At 40.3% G+C, this 20782-nt stretch overlaps 1 protein-coding gene across 2 annotated transcripts in view; it reads left to right on the forward strand.

Moving 5' to 3' along the window:
* Positions 1 to 20782, forward strand: part of LOC117572458 (MOXD1 homolog 2) — a 137950-nt gene that overhangs the window by 57792 nt on the left and 59376 nt on the right. For both annotated transcript variants that reach the window (XM_034255292.2, XM_034255294.2), the window contains exon 2: positions 6474 to 7455. In XM_034255292.2, the coding sequence (XP_034111183.1) occupies positions 6940 to 7455 (516 nt within the window). In that variant the 5' untranslated portion in view covers positions 6474 to 6939. The remainder of the gene's footprint in view (positions 1 to 6473; positions 7456 to 20782) is intronic.

Consider the following 20782-nt stretch of genomic DNA (forward strand, 5'->3'; position numbering starts at 1 on the left):
TAAAAACATGTTATCAAAGAAAAGCTCCAGTTTAAGCAGGTAAAACAAAGCAAAACCTATTGCAATTTTTTAGATTTATTCGGTATTCGGTTTATTTGAATACATTAACTTGAATCCAGAGTATCTATTCATTTAATTCAATTGCAGAGCGCACAAATTGCCGTAACTATGAGTAGTTTTTGAGTAGCAGTGCCAGGCCAAAGCCAATCATGCTAAAGTAAATAACAATCTGACTCCATCTCTCTCTGTCTGTCTGTTGCTGTCTCGCTCTAGTACTCGTTCCCATGCTTTTGGGTCTGAAAATGTTAAAAACTTAAACAACGCTGACATATTTCCCCAGATGCCTTCAAACTTTTATGCCCCAAACTTCTGCAGCCAAAAAGTCTTTTGACTCTGCTTCTATATACCAGAAAAAAAAAAAAAAAAAAAAAAAAAATGTGATGTCAACGACGTTGAGGACGACGAGGACGAGTGGCAAAAAAGCTGAAGCTGAAGAGAAGGCATTTTCATTTCGTGTTTAATGAAAAATGTCAAATAAAAGTGCCCAAAACAGAAACGGAGAAACAAATTGCAAAAGCTTTGTGCGATAGTTTTTAAGCGGAGAGGACTCCGCCAGTCCTTGAGCACAGGTGAGTGAGGCAGGATGCATGATGCAGAGGATGCAGTAGCCGTAGCACCAACAGCATGCCAATAAAAACTGCAAACAAAGCGCAGCGCACAAGTCGAGGCACTTTAACAAAGATGGGCACACTCTTTGGCACACTAATTACTATTTATTTCAAACGAAAATTGCTAACGAGCAAAAGATATTACCATACTCAAACTCATACTCGTTCTCCTACTCGTCCTGGTCTAACCAGAACCAGAGTGTAATAATCAAAAGGAACAGGTAGAGTGAGCATTGAGCACTTGAGTGGGCCCCTTCATCTCCTCCTGCGCTCTCCTCTGTTAGAACAAATTATTATTTTTTATGATTATTTAAATTACGCGCCAGTAGCCAAACCAGAAGGCGGCCTGCGGCACAAAAAAAAAATAAAAGCTGAAAATGCTGTTTGCTTCGGTTTGCTGGAATGTCGGTGCAATTTACAAAAGGCAACATAGGAGGAGCGGGGAGCAGCAGGCACTTTATAGCTCTTGGAGCACTTGGCGAAGATAGCGTAGCGTAGTCATCTCTAATAGTTTTCATCAGGCTGAGAGGCGTTCGTAATACTGCTGCCCCGCTCATCCGCTCTCCTCAACTGGTTGTTGTTGCCTGCATCTTTTAGTGCAATTGGCTGGCAGCTTGTTTAATGATCATTAAAGATGAAGACGACACACGAGCTGCTGCAGCTTCAACGGCAGCAGCGTCGTTTTGATTCAAAGCGCTCTTGACCAGGCCTTAATAAATGAGCACAGGTTGTGCCCAGGCCGGGACAGACTTGTTTTCTTTTTTCTTAGTCTTTTATATATGTATAGTAGAGCTGCAACTCTTTGGCTCTTTTGGCTTGCGGGCAAGTGCCTTGGACTCACTCTAATTAGTCAATTTTTCTCCTCTTTTTTTATACCCAATTAAATCTGCAGCAGCAGCGGCTTCGGCTTCAGCTTCAGCTTCAGTTGCAGGCACTTGAGTAAGCAAATGATGTGCAGTAATTAGTGTTGCCCCCCATGCACACACACACACACACATAGCTATGGAATATACGAATACATATTTTTATATTCAGGCGAGGCCGAACTGCAACGTCCAACGCAGATAAATAATAATTTTCTTGCTGGCAATTTTTCTTCTGTTTTTTTTCTTTCGTTCGTTGGCAATGCCACAGGATGACAGGTGCATTGACAACCTTGCAGACAAAATTGCAGCAGCTACAACAGCAGCGGCGACCCCAGTGGGACCAAGGCAATGTATTTATTAATCGCTTGCTTTTTTCCAACTGGGTAACTTGTGTTTGAGTGTGTGTATATTGAAGTTCCGCAAACTTACATGTCATACACGTACATTTATAATCAAGCAGCGCAAAGACCGACCACCAGCTCCAGCTCCAGTTGCTGTTGTTGTTGCTTCACCTCAATGCAAAACTCATCGCAAATACGCATTACATGCTGCATGATGAAGCATCTTGAAGTGGGCAAAGCCAAAGCAATGATGATGCCTCGATCTCTGTCCGTCTGTCTGCCCGGTAGCGTGTGCACAGTCAGTCGGTCGATTGCAGCTTGTAGTTGCTAAATGAAAACATACATTGCGGTCACAGATTGCACACACACACACACACACACACACACAGATACAAACACAGAGCACTCAGAGCTTCAAGCTAAACGCAAGTACAAGAAATTTTGCGAAACGCACAGTGGGAAAAAAGAAGTGAAAAAAAAATATATAAAAATAGTAAAATGAAAGTTCATTATAGCAATGGGAACGTCTAATTACCAGCTGGGATTGGCATAGGCAAATATTAAGCATACGAGGTTAACAGCTTGGCCTATGGAAATGTGAAAGGCAAAGCGTGGATTATGGGAATATGGCAAATGCAAACGCAAAAAATGTTTATTAATGGTTCACTAAAGAATTGTAATTAGTTGCATGAGCTTGCAAAGAACAGCGGCAACTAATGATCCTTTCTCTTTAATTAGCATGCTGTTTGAGCATATTTCGAATACATTCTTAGCCCACTGTGCGGCAGCAAAACATCCTCATCAATGTCGCTGTCATTGTCGTAGCCCGCAGTCAGAGTCGAGAGTCAGCAACAGAAACAGAGAGCCACGGCAACAAAGTACCCAAGTCGAAGCCAGAAACATTTGTCCATTTGTCGAGTTTGTCCACTTGTCCAGCCAAATGTTGCACCGGCAGCTTCAGACTCAGCTTCAGTTTCAGTCGCCGCGCTTCAGTTTCAGCTTCAGCCGCAGCCTCTTTCTACAAATCGTGCAATGATGAAAGCCATGGACAAAGTCTTTGACTTGTATTCAGTTTTTGTTATTACTTGCGCCACAGCTTCTGTGCTGTTCTGTTCTTCTTTTTTTTTCTGCTGCTGCTTTTTTTTCTCCACATTATTTTTTTTCTCATCTCATCTCTGTTGTTGTATGTGCCGCCGCTTGGCGCTTGGAACGCTTTTATGCCCATTCAGTGCATCTTGTTGCCTCGCTCTCCCCAACATTGTTCGTTCGCCTCGCTGGTCTGTCTTTTGATGACAGCTGCGAGAGGAGAAAGGGGAACGAACGAAGACACTGAGAGAGGACGGACATTGGCGTTTTGTGTAAAAGCGACTAATGTGTGTCTACGGAAGCCATTTCGTGCCTTTTAGCTGTGAGTCAGTCCAGAAGTCGAAGTCAGTCAGGCAACCAGTTTCATTTCATTCGCAAAAAAAACGAAAAAAGCATGAAGGCAAAAAATAAATATAAAAAAAGTGTAGTTAATTCGCCAAGTAATAATATTATACTCGTACTTATGAATGTCGTCTGAGCAACATGCTGTGCACTTCTACTTGCCAGTGGATGTCCAAGTCGATGTCTGAGTCGGAGACAGAGTCGAAGTCCCTGCCATGGCCAGAAGAACCTGCCGGACCAGCGCCTCCAGCTAAATTGGCTTGAATTTTACGGCTGCTGTTGCCTGTCTTTCTTGTTGTTGTTGTTGTTGTTGTTGTTGTTGCTGTTGTTATATTGTCAGCAGCAGCAACATAAGAACAACAATCGACGATTGGCCTCGCCTCGGCCTCGGTCTGTATTTAAGCGACATCATTCATCTGCCCGCCCATCAACAGCAGCAACCAGCAACAGCGACCAGCCACAGCAACGCCGGCTGCACAATGCCAATGACGACAGACGCCTGGCGATGACGATGTTGTGGATGGGATACGAATGACGATGATGATGATAATGACGACAGCAATAATAATAACAAACAACAACAGCAGCAGCAGCAACAACAATGGGGCAGGCTGCAGGCAGCAGCCCTCTGGCCCATCAGACAGCTTCGTAGTACAAAGTACAAGTCCGCATAATTATAATCAACGTCATTTAACGTTGCCGGCCGTCACTCAGCGCCATCTACAACATTTACAACAGCCGCAACAGCAACGGCAACAGCAACAACAACAACAAGTTGTAAGCACTGAGTGCCCCATCAAGCTTATTGTTGTGTATCTTTTGGATACATTTTTGATAACAGAGAGCATAATAACTTTGTCGTTAGGTTAGGAATGCATTAACAGAAATAATGTTCAGCAACAGCACACAGAAAGTGCCTTCTCTCTCTGCTATAATATGATGACTTATTTTGCCCCAAAAAATCTGTGTTGGATTCTCTACTAATATCTCTCTTTTCTCTCTGCTTCAAGAAAAATAGTTTGAATACACATCAACACAAGTTTTTATTAATAGCATAATCTAAAGATACGACGAATATCATTTCCTGTTTTAGTAGTTCCTTTTATATATTCTTAGATAGTATCTCAAAGATGTGTTGCCCGAAACTGAGACAAATTTATATACCAGCTTTCTAACTTTCTATTCAATTTATTTAAGGTGTTTGTTAAAAAGTATCTGAATGATATATCTATGACTTTTGATATTCACTTTAAGATACTCATTTATTTCAAAGTGATTAAACTAATTGTTACCTTGTGTTAATATCTATTTAGTTCGCATTTATTTCTCCCTGAAGTCAATTTAATTTCGTGTTGAAATCAACTGTCAATTAAATGAGCCACTAATCAAATTATGTATCTCAATAAAAAGCCATGTGAAAGATACTTTGTGGCCGCACCTACGTTTTATACGTAAGTGGAAGGAAGTCAGTATTTACTTTATACATTTTGTTGGAGATTCCAAATTATTTTAGGGAACGCTCTGCAGTTGTCTGCTAATTCCCTTGAGGGCATCAAATTTTCGACTTGTCTGTAGATTAGCTTTTTGTTTTACTTTGCTGCCTGCTGTCGGTGTCTTACGATTTGTTGACCTTTGTCAACTTCAACACGCGACTAAGCGCTTAAAATTGGTGCAAATACAAAGTAGAGTCACACAAGTACTTCACACTCTGTGATTCAGAGCTGTCGCAGTTGTGTGTATCTAGCGCCGGAAGTGCGCTATTTATAACAAATTGCCGCCTGTTTGACATTTAACCGAACGAAGCGTCGACGTCGACTACGGCGATGGCTTCACATTAAAGATTTAAATGAGGAATAGAAGGAGGAGGAGCAGGGATAGATGTTGAAACCGGAGGCGTTACCAGGTCACCGCGTACTTTTGGCATGTAATCAAATGTAACCGCATACCAAATATGCGCCCCGGACTCCAACTCAAACTCAAACTCGGACTTTGCCGAGACCGGGAAATTCGAGCGCAGACAGACTTTGTGGTCGGCGGCTTAGCCACGGCCATTTAATACAATAAATCGCACTGCCATCAGACGACAAAGGAGCAGAGTCAAGCTATAGAGAGAGGAAGGAAAGAGGGAGGAAGGAGGAGCTGTTTGGTAACCTTCTTGTGAGTGGCCTGACTCGAGTTCAGTTTGCGCGACCTTCTTCATTAAAATTATGACAAGCTGTAATTATCTTCGATTTGCTTTGACCAACGCACTAATTGCGTGTGAGACAAGGGAATGATACTCGAGACAGGGACAGAGGGAGGGAAAAGAGGGAGGAGAACTAGGCACATACATACATAATTGACGTGTACGTCAAGTGTCGCTCAAGTGTAACCAAAGAACTGGTTTTTATCGAAATTAGTCAGTTGCTGGTGAAAAAAAGATGTGACTGAGTTATGTCTATGACCGAGTTAGTCATACGACTTTGTGTGACTCAAAGTGGGAACGGCAGAGACTTTATGAGTAATGACAATGGATTGCACAACGGAAGATCTTCCCAGCTGCGTACTGAACTGGTTAATGTCTCGGCTAATAAATTACATGATAGATTTTGCATTTCACTGAAATTCAACTCGGAAATGATTCCAGATAACATATTTTTGACAATAATGAATGAATGTGTTGCAGCATATTTTTTGTACAAATCTTTTTGTAGCCACATTCTTTGGGCGTTTCCGCGCTCGTACGTATTTCAATTTCCTTCGTCTGGTTTATAGCCATTAGTTTCCACCCCGCTCTTTGGCTGTCACTCAAAGTGTAGTGGAGTCGGTCGTTGCAGCGTCAGTTCTTGGGAAACTGCGTGACCAGGCTAATTAAAGCTTAAAGCAGAAATGTTGACGAACTGCGCTTGCTTCGAAAATTGAACTTCAAGTAGAGAGGAACTTGAGACGTCAACTTCGAGTGCAACTATATAGTATGTAGTATGTAGTATGTAGTATGTGTGAGGAGTATCTTAGAGATACCGGTTCATAATTTATGTAATTATATGCATTTAAACATTGCAGCACGAAAGCTATGAGCGACGAGTAACTGTGAGCTGCGTCTCTCTCTTTCTTTGAACCATTATATAGCTCGACATCAAATTATAGCAATTATATAATTTTTCTTTCCTTCACTTGTCGTCTATTTACAGAGGGTCGTCCGCATCCGACAGATTCCAGCAGCAACAGCAACAGCAGCAGCAGCTGTTTGCTTCCATCGCTGTGTGTGTGACAAGCGCAACTAATGAGCACAACGCAGCTACAACAGCAGCCAGCAAGCAGCAACAAATCGGAAACAGGAAGCAGCAACAGCAACGACGAACGAAAGTAAAACTGCGTGGCCATTATTATCATTACTAAATAATCGTAACTGTGATAGCACCAAAGAAAGAAAAAGAAAAGCAAAGCAGCGCAAAGTTGAAAATACTCACGATATATATATCAGATACATTTACCCACAGCTACAGCTACAGATATAGATACTCGTTCAAGTTGCTGCCGTGCGTAATTACGTTTCAGTGATTTTCAAACTAATAAATGTCGTACGCGCAATTGCCGGCAACGACAACAACAACAACTATTTGCTAAAGCCAAGCAGCCAACAAAACTCCGCACAAAATGGCGCACAAAATGAGGCAGACAACAACAGTGGCAGCAGCCACACTAAAGGCAACAACAGCCACATCAGCAGCGACAGCAACACACACGAGAGCAACACAGAGCTGCAGAAGAGCAACACGAGTTGGCGGCACGCATTCAAGTTCAAGGCGGTCATCGTTAATCACATGTTTTATATCCTGCCACACGTTTAGCTCCACATTGTTGTTGCTGCTCGTGCTTGTGCTCGTTGCCACAACGCCAGCAGCAGCAGCCAGCAAGCAGGCCACTCGCAGCAACAACACATCAGCAGCAGCAGCGGCGGCAGCAGCACAACAAGCGACGCCCGTTTGGGATCATGCCATCGATTTGAATGAGGATTTTCGCATACTATGGCAAATCATTAATCAGGATATAACATTTGAAATACAAGCACGTACATTAGGTTATGTCGGCTTCGGATTCTCACCCGACGGTAATCTTGCCGGCGCGGATATGGCCATCGGTTGGGTGGACAAGGGTCAAACGTATTTTCAGGTGAGTGATAAATAAGATAAAGAAGCAGCAAAGCATATAACAAAAACAAAAAAAAATCGTAATACTCGGGGTAAAACTCGTTGACCATTTTTCATTTTGTCGGGTTACATTTTCATTTTCCAATGCGTGCGGGCCGGAAATTAAGGCAGCCAACTAAATGAAAAGTTGTCGCCCTAATATCATGCAATTTATTTTGCAAACATTTTGATAAATAATATTAAAAAAAAACACAGCAGAAGCTGAAGCTCAAAAAAAAAATTGTTAGCAAAACAAGAAAAACATTTTACCACTCAACTTGGTTAGTAATTAATTTGTTGTGGGCGGCAACAACTCCACAACATACACAAAAACCGAAAAAAAAAAACAAAAATGAAAAACGAAGGCAAAGGCGGCAGCAGGAAGTGAAACAAGTTCCGCTGTAAAAAGGCGCACAAAATATGTGCATAGTCTTAGCTGCTTTTGGTATCCTTAGAGTCTTCGTCGTCGTCGTCAGCACGGCATATGAATAATGACAGGCTCATTTGTAAGGACTTGACGGGTTTTTATTTGAATGTGCTCGCGTTTTCCTTTCCTTTGCTTGCAAACAGTAAGGATTATGGCAATTTAGCAAAAGGAAGAGAAATACTCTGAACTATGTTAGGTGAACCCAAAGCAAGTCAAACCAAGCAGAAAACGAAATACATATTCGTACACAGTGCAAAGATTCCCTTTTTTCGAAAAGAGAATATTCCAATACGGCAAGTTGAGCAGCGTAAAGTATCGTAACTAATCATTTATTTGCTACTGCTCCAGCCTTTGAGGAACTTTGTGTGTAACAAAACTCAATAACTGACAGCTAAAGTGCAAAGTAAACTAACTGGCAAATAGCTCAGCTTTCAGTTGGCAGTTCTTGGTTCTCAGTTGCGATTGTTTGTAGTTTCCGAAACATTTAATTAGCTCGTGAGAATAAAGACTGTTAATTAGAAGTTCAAGCTAATCCTTGTTTCGTGTGTTCACGGCGCATCGCTTCCTGTCACAAAGCCCAAAGTAGACAGAGAATACGAAAGAGAGACAGAGAAACGTGTAATAAAAGCTGAAGCACTATTTGATCAAGTATACGTCAAGTATGCTTTGCTTTTGTCAAAATCAAATTTAATACAGTCATCCTACTACAGACTTTTCAATTGTAGACTTGGAATTTCTTTAGCTCTCTCGCCTCACCTTGGGCGCCTTTTTCAGTTCTAATCCGTCCCTGACAATGCTGCTGTCCCATTTTTTGAAATAGGCTCTGCTGTCGCTCTATGGACTATTGTCGTAAGCGCTGGTCTTACGTTCATCCATTCACATTTTTTTCTGTTCTACCGTTTTTCGGATGGGGGGAAACGCCTTCAGCGACGAGTATAACAACGACGTCATTTGGCATTTGCCTGTGCTCCCAGCTTCTCCTTCCTGGGGGGCTGCTCTGCAAGAGTAATAGGAGTCGTCACTGCAAAGTGTCTAATGAAATGCGAGTATTGCGTGTTGTGGTTGCGTAGCTCTTCTGCTTTCCATCTGTTTCTCTGTGTGCGAGAGTGTGTGGCAGGATATGCGTGTGGCGCCCAACGTGGGTGGCAAACGGCGGGTGGGCGGCCAATTGTGTCGCTGACATAAACTGAAACTTGGGCCAGGCGCATTGCTTTTATTTTCCCTTCGTATTTTTTTTTATATGTGTGATTTAATGATTTTCGAGGCGTACGACATCAACTACACTCACACAACGTTATATTATTGTTGAATGTTAAATACCAGATACATTAATATGTCTGTCTGTGCCCTCCACGCGCCCACTCAACCTGTCTTTCTGTCCGTCTGTCTGCCAGTCAGTCTCTGTGCTTTGTGTGACGGTGTTAATTTCACATCTTGACGTGTCGTTGGTAATTGCGAGTCGCTTCAAATTGTACACACATACACACACACAATCCGCATAACGAGTCGTGACTGTCTGACAGTCTTTTTGGACAAACTGTTTTGTTCCACTTCCCCACATTTGGCATATAGAGTTACCTGCCTGCCCCTATTCAACTATCACCTTTGAGTTTCTGTGTCTGTGTGTGTGTTGAGGTTGTTGATTTGTCAAAATACTACGCTCCATGGCCACACAACGTGTCAAAGGTTAATTAGAGCTGAAATAGATATTCGTATTAATATAATAATTAAGTGCTGAAGTGTAAGTAAAAGGCCCTCCGAAAATCAAAGCCATATCAATTCTTATTCCTGCCCTCAGGCAACACACAGACACTTGATGTCGCTTTATCTTTGTGCGTGAGTGAGTGTGCGTGTGCGTATCCGTTTGCGATAGAAAACACACAATTATTTAATAAACAATGGATAATTGCATGCAATTGTTGAATTATGGAATCAATATTCAATATTTATTGCACAACACACACAAAAGTTTCTCGCGTTAATTGGCTAATTTTTGGGCTCGGCAATGGAAATATCGATAAGCAGAGCGAGATAGCAACAGTGAAGAGTGAGTAAAAGAGATAGACACGAAAGCAATTATCATTTTTGGCATTGTCTAATATTTTCATTTACATTTGCATGCACAAGTAAACCACACAAAAACGAAGAGAATTCTTTGTGTAATTGATCAATTGGCTTAAAGAGCCATGGCCAAGAGTCGCGCTGTCAGTTCTAAGTATAACATGCTTACAGCAAGTGTCAGCCCAAGGGCAAATGTTACATAGACTGCGGAAGTGGGTCGCCTAAAAGAATGAAGCAAGAAAACACACTCGACTATGAGATACCCGCTATATATTTTTAATAGTTGCACAACATTGCGATTTTTTTATTAATATACAACTACACTGAAAATATTCCATTGAGTATGGAATATAATATACCAGAAGCTGAAGCCTGTTTATACCATATTACATTATTTCTTGTATAACATGTGCCTGTTACATATATTTCCTGTTCGCATGAAGTCATAATACTCTTCTGCCCTATGGGTATCGGGTATTAAAAGAATTACATAAAATACCACATTGACATAGTTCACATTGAGGCATCAAACAATGTGTGGGAATTAGGAATTGAGCACATTTGCTGGCATTTCATGTGCATCATACTTATTCATATTTGCTTGTTATGACATTGTTTAAATATTTGGAAATGCAACTCAACTTGCAGCACACATCAGCTATCGAATATAATAAGTATTTTATTAAGTGAATTAAAGTATGCTACTAAATTGTTCAAGTTTGTTTTGGCAACGAAAGATTTGTAGTAAAACCTTGTGGTGTTATCAGTTCATAATCCAAATGCCAGTTGACTTTTGAAGTTGATTATCATTGAAAGTTCCCACGAGTTTCTCTACTATTTCACACAGCTGTATTTTTTTGTTTTAAGCAAAGTTGACACTCTTTATGTGTGTAATTCAATATTTCAAAAGCCTAACCGTTCTGTGCATTCCAGAGACGACACTTTCACCCACAGAGCTTAAAACAAGCAGCTGCTAAATGGCCGCCAAGCGCCAGTTTTCAAAAGCTGACATAATAGTCGATGTAGAGCTTAAAATACATGCGGCGTGGGTTGGGGCAGAAGGCAGGGGGCAAAGGGTAGCGGGCTTGTTGCCTATTAGTCGGCCATTATTTGTAGATACTTTGCGATAAGCAGCGATGCCGACAATAGCGCCACACCTAGAAGAGGAGCTAAAGCTGCGAGCTAAAGGCACACGAACATAAAACATAATAAAAAACAAATTCGTGTAATTTATTTTCAAGTTTTATTAGAAGTAGAAGGAGAAGAAGATGCTTGAGCGGGAGGCTAGCGCTCGCTTATCAAAATTTTAATTAATACGCATCAGAGAAACTTTACGAAAATGGTTTCTAACGCTCCGCGGCCCTAAAGCAACGTTGTGACGTTAATTAGTGCCATCCAAAGTGGCGACTTTGTTGCACTCGTTTTACTACACAATGTACAAAGCCCCAAAAAAACACAACAACAACGAGGAGAGAAAAAAAGCAAGCCACAACAAGCCATTAGCTGGAGAACCGGGCGATTAGTATCTTAAAAGTACTTAAAAGGTCATTACACTACAGTCAAGCAAAGCCAACACAGCTCAGCATAGCAAAGCGAAGCGAAGCGATGGAACAAGCTGAGCAACTTAGCCAGCGACTAATTATTTAATTTCAAGTTTTAAGTATGCTCCGGCAATGGCAAAAGGCAGCAGCAGCGAGTCAGCGAGGCAACCAACCAACGAACCAACGAGAGCTGTCAGTCATCTTTACCTCGTAGCTAAAGCTTTGGCCCCTTTGGCTCTAACCTAACCCATTAAGCACTGAGAGATAACAGATCCATTATAGAAGAATTACGAGTACGCAACATCTCCCAACGCCATCGCCATCGCCATCTCCTACTCCATCTTCAACGACGCGTCGTCGTAGTCGTCGTCATCTTTCGCTAATGACCATCGATGTCGATGTCGATGTCTGCGGCGCTTTGCGGAGTACATCACTCAACCTCATCTGGTTGACTGGGAATGGGAATGGCCCTGGTTTGGGGTATGGGAAGCGATGGCTTCGTTTCAATTGCCTTGGGTTGACGTTGCGTTGGGCTGGGCTGCGTATCTATTCACTATCCACTATATGACCAGCTGTCTGTCTAATTTCAAGTGGTTACGCTGCACAAACTAAGACAACAGTTAAGTGAATAGGGTTAAATAACGCACCGAAGCGCAGTTGCTCTCTAAGCATATCAATAATATTTGCCGAGCTTATTTACTTCGCTATAAGTAGCGCTTAAGCTTGTGTATCTTTGCAATGAATGAGTAGCCAATGCTTTATTTACTATTATTGTACTTTAAGTAAAGCAGAAAACTTGCCCGTTATGTTTAGTATTCATATTATTAAATCAAGTTAAGTTCAAGTTTTTTTGATTAATATATTTGTACTATGTTAAATCTGCTCTGAAATCTTAAAATAAATTAAAGAACAAAACTGGCAATTGTATCATTCATATAAAATTATAGAAAAGTTAAAACTCGCTTCGATTTTTATATTTCTACTATTCGCTTCAACGCTTAATCTGTAATTCAATTAAAGAATTACGCTGGCAAATACTATTTATTATAAACATAATTGTAGTATTCAAATTTGTAATCAAGAAAGTTAAAAGTTTATTTTTTTTTTATAAATATTTCTACTATATAAAGTTCGCTTTGCCCACCATTTCACATAACTTCTCATTAAATGTGCTCCATTAATTCTTTTTAGTGTACTTTAATTCTAGTCATATTTTTTCACGGCTTTAAAGTCGTATTACTTGGCGGCTTTAATCTAAAACTCATCTACATATTTTTCCAAGAAATCATTACGTATATTGCATAGGCTTATCGGCCAAGTTAATATGCTCCTGCTGTGAGTTGACCAAAAAATATAAAAGTACTAAAGAAAAAAAAGTAGTCTAAAGGAAAAACGAAAACGAAAAACCATTTGGCAACCTTTTTGAACTTTTGCGTGGCCCTGGCATGACGTGTGCGAGTTTCATAGGCATTATTTTGTTTCTGTTTCTGTTTTTTTTTTTTTTTTTTTTGGTTTTACGGTTTTTCGTTTTTATTTGCCTGCTGCTCTTGGTGGTATCTAGCAGATACATTAACATTAGCACATTGTTCTATTTGGACGCAGTGCGCTGTTAATTATAAGTGAATGATTAATTGTGCCAAACGCCAAAGCATCGACAACATCTCTGGGGTCAAATTGTGAACGTTGTGGCTTGTTGTGGAGGGGATAAGGGTGGGGAAATTCGGACCAGAGTTTTGGGATCGACACTCTTGATTGGCATATGAGTAATGAGCTTTTTGTTTCTCAGTGTTCGCTGTACATTTGTGTGAAATTGTTTATGCGCTTCTCATCTTCTGTTCTCTTGTTTTTTTTTTTACAACTCACAACAACTGCTGCCCACACACACAACACACAACACACAGCGAACACAACACAACAGCTTGCATGTCATCACTTGAGACGAGTTTTTTATTGTAGTTGTTCAGGGGAATCTATTTGGTTTCTGTGTTTTCTTCTTGTACTTTACTTTCTTCGAAACTTTCTCACAGCTGTTGGTTGAATTGAAGAATGCGAATAGCGTGCTGAGCGCTTAGAATTCAATTAGTTTTTATAGACATTATCCAATTTGCTGTAGTTGTTGGTGTTGTTGGGTGCGTGTTTCACACACACATCCGCAGTGAAACGTATCTGTATCTGTAACTGTCTGTTAAGCGACGAAACGATTCGCGTGCTGGGCATTGAGCTCGCTCTCAATGGCCATCCATTTTTCTATTGTTCCCCAAGCACTATTTGTAGTTGTAGACACGCACACACACTGGCACACTCGCACACACACTTCGCCTACGCACACACTTAATAAATCATAAATACATGCCGGCAAATTATATAGATGAGTTCCAGTTCCCGTCTTACATTCCTTCCCTCAAATTTCAGCGAATAAATAATAGTTAAATATATATACGCATACGTACGAAAGTGTATTTTCTTTATGCACCAACATTTTGTTATTAAATTTTATGCTGTTTATTTGTTGACTTGAGCCTAAGGCATTTTCGAGATGGGAAGCTTTGGATTGGGAAATTGAGTCAATTGTGTGTGTGCTATGAAGTCGAGAGCTTAGTTTAAGATGATATTGAATGGGCCTCTCGCATACTTATGAAAGCGTTCAACTAGCCATTCATGTGATAGTTGCGGATATCATTTGATACAACAACACATCAAATGACGCAAGATCAACAAATTGTTTACTCTGTCGCCCCCCGAAAAATAAAAAGGAATTCCAATACAAAAGACGATTTTGGCTTAGGCAACTCAAACAAGTATGACATTGAGAAAAGTTAGTCTGGCATGTGGGGAGAAAGAACAACACAAGAACATCAAGTTAAATGTGCTGTGAGTTATTGCCACAGACAAAGGTGAAGATACTCCAGCTTGTACTTAACAAAATTGATATTGTTCGATGCTTTTAAAGGCAGTTTAAGCCTTTCCATTTTGGTCTCTCAGTTCACAAATCAACAGCAAAGTTTAATCACATTTCATGTCATTCTCTGACTATTCCTTTTATGGAATTTAGCACATTAAATGCCTGAAGCACACACAATTCACAATTTATGAGCAATTTGTATCAATTTTTGTGGCCCAAAAAGTTCTGTGTCATCGCTGTAGATCAATTAACTGTTAAATCAATTTACAATTTATGCATAAACTTTATAATCAATAGACTTAAGCAACTGGCAAACGGCAGAGTTAGATCTAAAGACTCTGAAGCTGCAACGATGCATCTGGCCAACGATGCATTAAAGCCAAAGACAAAACAATTACCCAGTCGGGGCCAAGAAGGAGAAGGAGTCTGAAGCTGCTTGGCTGCTTGGATGGCTGGCTAAATCCGTTAGGCCATAAAAGCTATAAATGCTCAATTACAGGAAGTAAATATGCACACTTGATGCACAATCTTGCGTAGAGATGACTACGATGCAACGTTGACTTTTAAAATTATCGCAGACGATGTCTGAGCTAAAGTTTAATAACTTGTCTTGTGAGAAGCTCCTCTCGCTCTCTGTCTCTGTGTGTGTGTGTGTGTATGTATGAGAGAGAAATTTAATTTCATTACATTCATGTGACATAAACCGTTGGCATCGTGTCTATGGGCCTGGCATTTTGATAATCTATTACACATGGCCATGGCCATAACGCAAAACCTCAACCTCAAGCCACAAAACAGCCCAGCCGTAGTCGCAGCAGCGGCAGCAGCCACAGCCGCAGTTGCCGCAGCAGTTTCAACTTGTGTTTAGCTGCCACATGCAACCCAAAAAGGAGGACACAGCTGGCAGAAGACACCAAAGAGTAGAGGAGAAAGAGAAGAGGATTGCGAATCGTTGGGGCTATTAGTGCGTTGTCTTGCCAAGTCTTGAGTCTTGTCTCTGTCGTCTTCGTTGCCTGGCTTTTGCTACAATGCCAAGTGCGCATATTTGCTTTAGCAGCAACCACAGCAACAACAACAGCACCAGCAACAGCATCTTCCCGAACTCTCAAAGACAACGATGATAATTGCAAAAAGTACCGTTTGCCGTATGCGAAAGATTTTCTGTGTGCTTCTCGGACCCGCATCAACACACACACACATACACAAATCTCCTCCTCCTCCTCCTTCTGCTGCCAATAATTTCTTTTCAAGTGGAGGCCTCTCCGCATGCTGCATGCCACACTCGCATTGCGTTTACAAAATATTTTTTGCGCCACTCGAACAATTTATGAGCGTTGAAAAGGCTTAGAAGCCAGCTCAGAGAGAAGTAGGGAAGAGGGAGAGAGGGAAGCTGCTGCCTGCCTGTTGATTATGTTGATAATGTCGTGTGGTAGACCCACAAAACAGAGGAAAGAACCGCAAACTGGTTTTTTTTTTTTTCGTTTGCTGGTGCATGCAGCATCTTCTTCGCAGTTGTTCTCTCGATTTCGTTCCCAGTTTTGCAGTCGATGTCCCGGTCTCAAGTTCCACTCACAGAATTGCGCTAGTCATATTAACGTGTACCGTTCGTTGTTGTTGTTGTTGTTGTTGTTGTTGTTGTTGTTGTTGTTGTTGTTGTTATTGTTGTTCTCGTTGCTGTTTTTATCGTCATCGTTGTTGTTATCTGCTGTCGTTGTTGTTGCTGTTGCTAGTTGCTTGTTGTACCTGTTGTCGTCGCTAGTGTCTGATACTGATGCTGATGCTGCGTACGACAACAAAAACAAACTGCAACAGCAACAGCAGCGACCGAATATGGTCAACGCTCTTTTAGCCATGTTTACACGTTAAGTGTGTTTGTGTGTTAGCCGTGTTGTCTCTGCTTGCCTTCTTTTTTTCGCACATTTCTTCCCAGGCTGCAGTCTCTGCGCTTGTTGTTGTTTTTGTTGTTGCTGTTTCTGGCTGCCTCGCTAATCACATTTTGATTAAAAGACAAGACAAAAACAAGTGATAACTGACAAAGAGACAAAAGCGGAATACTCTAGTTAATTTGGAATGTTTTGGGATAAAAATGTTAAAGCAAATACGTGAAAGTAATCAAGTAAAGATAAACTTAAAATAAAGAGAATAAAATGAGTAAAATATAAAACTAAAGCAATTAATTAAGAAATTGTAGACAACAACAACAAAATTCAAGCTGAAATAAGATACACAAACCTAAGCAAATAAAAGCAGATAATTTCATAAGATAAAAAAAAGGTAACATAAATCTCTGTTTACTTAATGTCACTCTCAGTCCTTTTAACTCTTCACTAAATATTTTATTTTTCAATGCAACCATTTATTAAGTGTAAAAGTAAATGCGCAAAATTTGAAATGTATGCAAATATAAGATATATTTCCTATTGAAGTCAAATTATATGAGAAATAACGCTTCAATAAATGCAATTTTTACATAATAAATTAATATTGAATTTCTCATTTTTAACTTTTAGCATTTTCAAATAAAATACTAAATGTTCAACAATTCAAAATTTAGTATTTCACGCATTTCAAGATATGATTTCCATTGAAGTCAAATTGAATGGGAAATAACGCTTCAATAAATGCAATTTTTACACAACTATCTCAAGGAGATTCCCAAAGAGGTTAAAATGCGAAAATTTCATAACTAACACAGTTGAGTTTAGCGTTTGAACACAAAGCGAACGATAATAATCGTTTAAGTGAATTATATGCGATTTAATCGCAATTCGCCATTCTCTTGAGCAAAAAGTATGTGCAAAAAAGTTTAAAGTCATCCATTAAGATGGCTTTTTGCTTATGGCTGAGCTGAGTAAACATTATCAAGATATTAAATACACTGCAACACAATCAAGAGCAACAACAACAACAACAATGAACAACGCTGTGGCATCTGCATCTGATATCGAGTCGCAGTCTCTAACGGTGCTGTGCAACAACCAACGACAACAGCAAAGTATCTGATATCCGCTTGCGAGGCTGCGTGAAAGCATATTTATGTATAGATTTTGAAAGGCCTCCTCTACAAAAAAGGCAGCAGCAAGAAAAAAAATTAAATGACACACAAAAAAAAGCATACACATGAAAAAAGAAGAAAAAGAAAAATTGGCGAATGGTGAATGGCAGCGGCATGCAACGAACGCAGTTGCTGTTGCCCCTTCTCTTCCTCCCTTTGCCCCACTATTCGCACAACCCACTTAAGTGTGTGTGAGTGTGTCGGGGAAGTGCGTGTTGCATCTTTGCTATTAGAATTTCCATTATATTACACGACTCATACATGCGGCAATTTTTATATTCATCATTAATTAAGCGCTAAACAGTCGCCCGCTGTGCACATTTATGCCTAGAGCGGATTTCATATGTTCTAGCATAGCGAGGGAGGAAGCGGAGGAGTTAGGGAAAACGAACAGCATGACATCATTTCGAGAAATTGGAAAGGGAAGCCAGAGCATCCATCTACTCATGCGGACCATGTGTGAGCTGTCGGTTATACATATTAAAAACTGCATGGAATTGATTTGAAAATAGCTGCGGCATGCGGCATGGGGCGGGCAGGCGGGCAGGAAGAGAGCAGCATGCGGCAGGCGGCGGTAAAAGAAAAATAGAAATATTCTGTTAATGCCGATGCTGATGATGATGCTGATGATGCTGCTGTTGCTGCTGATGTTGTTGATGGCATGAGATCCCCTGCCGTCTGGCCTGTGTGTTAATTAAAAGCCACTGGACGTTGGAGTTGGTTAGGTTTGGTTTGGGTTGGGTTGGAGTGCAACAACCTTGGCATTTCCTGGGTACTTAGTCAACCCGGGCAGCCTCTTGATTAAGGCACCGCATAAATATAGTATATAAAAATACTTGAAGTACTTGTTTCTACTACATATATATAATATATATATATGGAGTGTGATGCGTAGGCCGCTGCACGCGTCGATATGCGTAGAGTCAGCGACAACTACAACTTCATCCCACTCCCAGTTTCAATTCTAAATCCCAATCCCCCAGTAGCTGCCTTCTGCCTGCCTGCCCTGGCATTAATGGACGCTGACTAATGATGAAATGCGCGGCATTTGCTGCTGGGGCAGAGACTGAGAAACTGAGGCTGGACTGTGCTCTGCTGTCGTTTCATTTATGTAGAAAAGGATTAAGGCCATAAACCAAACGGTTGACGTTGGAGCTTAGCATGAAAAATGATTACCGCTCGACAGTCGACAGCAGCAGCAACAGCGACAGCAGCATTCGAAGTTGGAATTGAAGTTGAAGTTGTGCGAGTATTTTAGGTAGGTGTTAAAGTGGTCGTGGCTACTGCGGCTCTCCGCGTATTTCACACAAAAAATAAATGTGACACAGCTCAGCCTCAGCTCAGCTTCAGTCGGAGGCAAGTGCAGTTGGCCAGGGTGCGGCATTTTGCCCTTAAGCCCCAAAACTATGTGCATTTAATGGCAAGATTTTCCATAGACTTCATTAAGGCCCCGAAATGTGCTCATAAAGGTCGTTAGCACAAGTAGCTTAAATATTTATATTCCCAATGCAACAACAACCAAGCAACCAAACAGCAGCAACAGCAAAACGTTTGTCTGTCGACTAACTCATTTCTCATGAGAGAGGAGAGAGACAAATATGATAAACAGGCGTAAGCTAATTAATAAGCCATAACAAATCATTCGCAAGAATGTTGCCAATTAAAGGCACAACAACATTCAAGCTAAGCTCAAGTCGTATATAAATAAACTAGAATTCAGGTTAGCCCAGAGATAATAATGAAATATGGAAGGTTGTGAAGTTGAAACAGTTGAGTAATATGCAAAGTGGAATTGCTCGAATTAATATTTTTGTAATACATGTGAGTAAAATATAATTGCACAATATTATTATTCTATTAAAAATATTGGGCAAATATTTTTTTTACCTTGAGATTTAAAATGTGTAAGATGTTTCTTTACTTACTTAATCTCAGATTAGACAAAAGATAATAAGGAAATATTATAAACTGTAAAATCAAAAAGCAATATCAGCTCGAATAAATATATTTTTTATGTTATTATAATTTGTGATTGTACTACATTATTATGCCATTAAAATTATGAACACAAGAGTTTATTAAATAAGAGTTTGTTAAATAAAGATAAGTTGTTTCATCTTCTAAATCATTCGCCTCTTCTTTTGTATAAAAACTTTAATCTTTTGCTGCCCACTTTATTAATAGCAAACCTTTTAAGCGGCCTTCACCTCGAACCCATTGCATCCATTTCTCAAATGTCCAATGAACATTCTTTTCATAAGCATTAATATTCTATTTAGTTTACGAGAAACTTTTAGTCTATGGAGGCTATGCTTCAAAAAATTCAATTTGAAATTTCTAATGAATGACTTTGCCTTCTCGATACTAATGCTTATTTCAAGCTTTTTGCTTGAACAATGCGTGCGATTTGAGTTATGCAGTGAAGCGGCAGAAATGATGTACAAACGCACAAAAAGTAAAAAACTTCTTTGCTAATACATTTGTCCATTTGTTGAACAAATTTGAAACTTTACAAAGTTTTCTGCTCGGGGCACTTAAAGGCAACCGTGTTTGAGTTCTCGTTCTCTTCAGACTGACCACAAAGTGATAGAGCGAGAGAGCAAGCGGACAGACAATGGCACCCAAAGGCGCACTTATATTGCTTCATGTTCACAAATCAAACTTTTCGGCCACGCAACAACAACAACGATAACAACAATAGCCAGCCTTATATGGAGCGTATATATCTAATATATAATATTTTTGGTACTTACTGTTTGTGCTGTATTTTATTAAAAAACCGTAACTAATGATGCCTAAATTCGCAATAAAAGTGACGCGAGGCAAAAGCAACAGCACCACAAATAACAAAAAAAAAAAAAAAAAATAACCACAACGCACAATATGGTCCATTAGTGTGCTTTTTGTTGTGCCATTAGAAGACGCTAGGTGCCCGACCTCGCTTCACCTCCCTCCCAGCGACCGCAATTTGAAACAATTTTAATAAAAAATAAAGAAAAGCGAGTCGCAAAGGCAAACATCGTGGAATATTTTTGTGCTAGCCAATGCCTAGCAATAGAAAATTGTCGAGAGAAGGGGAAGTGAAGAGTATTGAGAATAGAACAGAGCAGAGGCGCAGCGCGTGTCGAGCCATTGCGGTAGCTTATTGTGACAAATTTTAAGTAATTTCATTTTTATTTTTCCAACAACGGCCGCAACTTTATATTGTTCTTGCACTTGGGCTTTCCACGCGCAGCGCGCTCAAAAAGGGAAAGCAAAATGAAAAGCGACAGCCAACGAAGGACGACAGCAAGAAGAGAGAGGGAGAAAGGGGAAGTAAGATTT

This window comes from Drosophila albomicans, chromosome 3 (assembly GCF_009650485.2).
Source record: "Drosophila albomicans strain 15112-1751.03 chromosome 3, ASM965048v2, whole genome shotgun sequence".
NCBI classification, from domain to species: domain Eukaryota; kingdom Metazoa; phylum Arthropoda; class Insecta; order Diptera; family Drosophilidae; genus Drosophila; species Drosophila albomicans.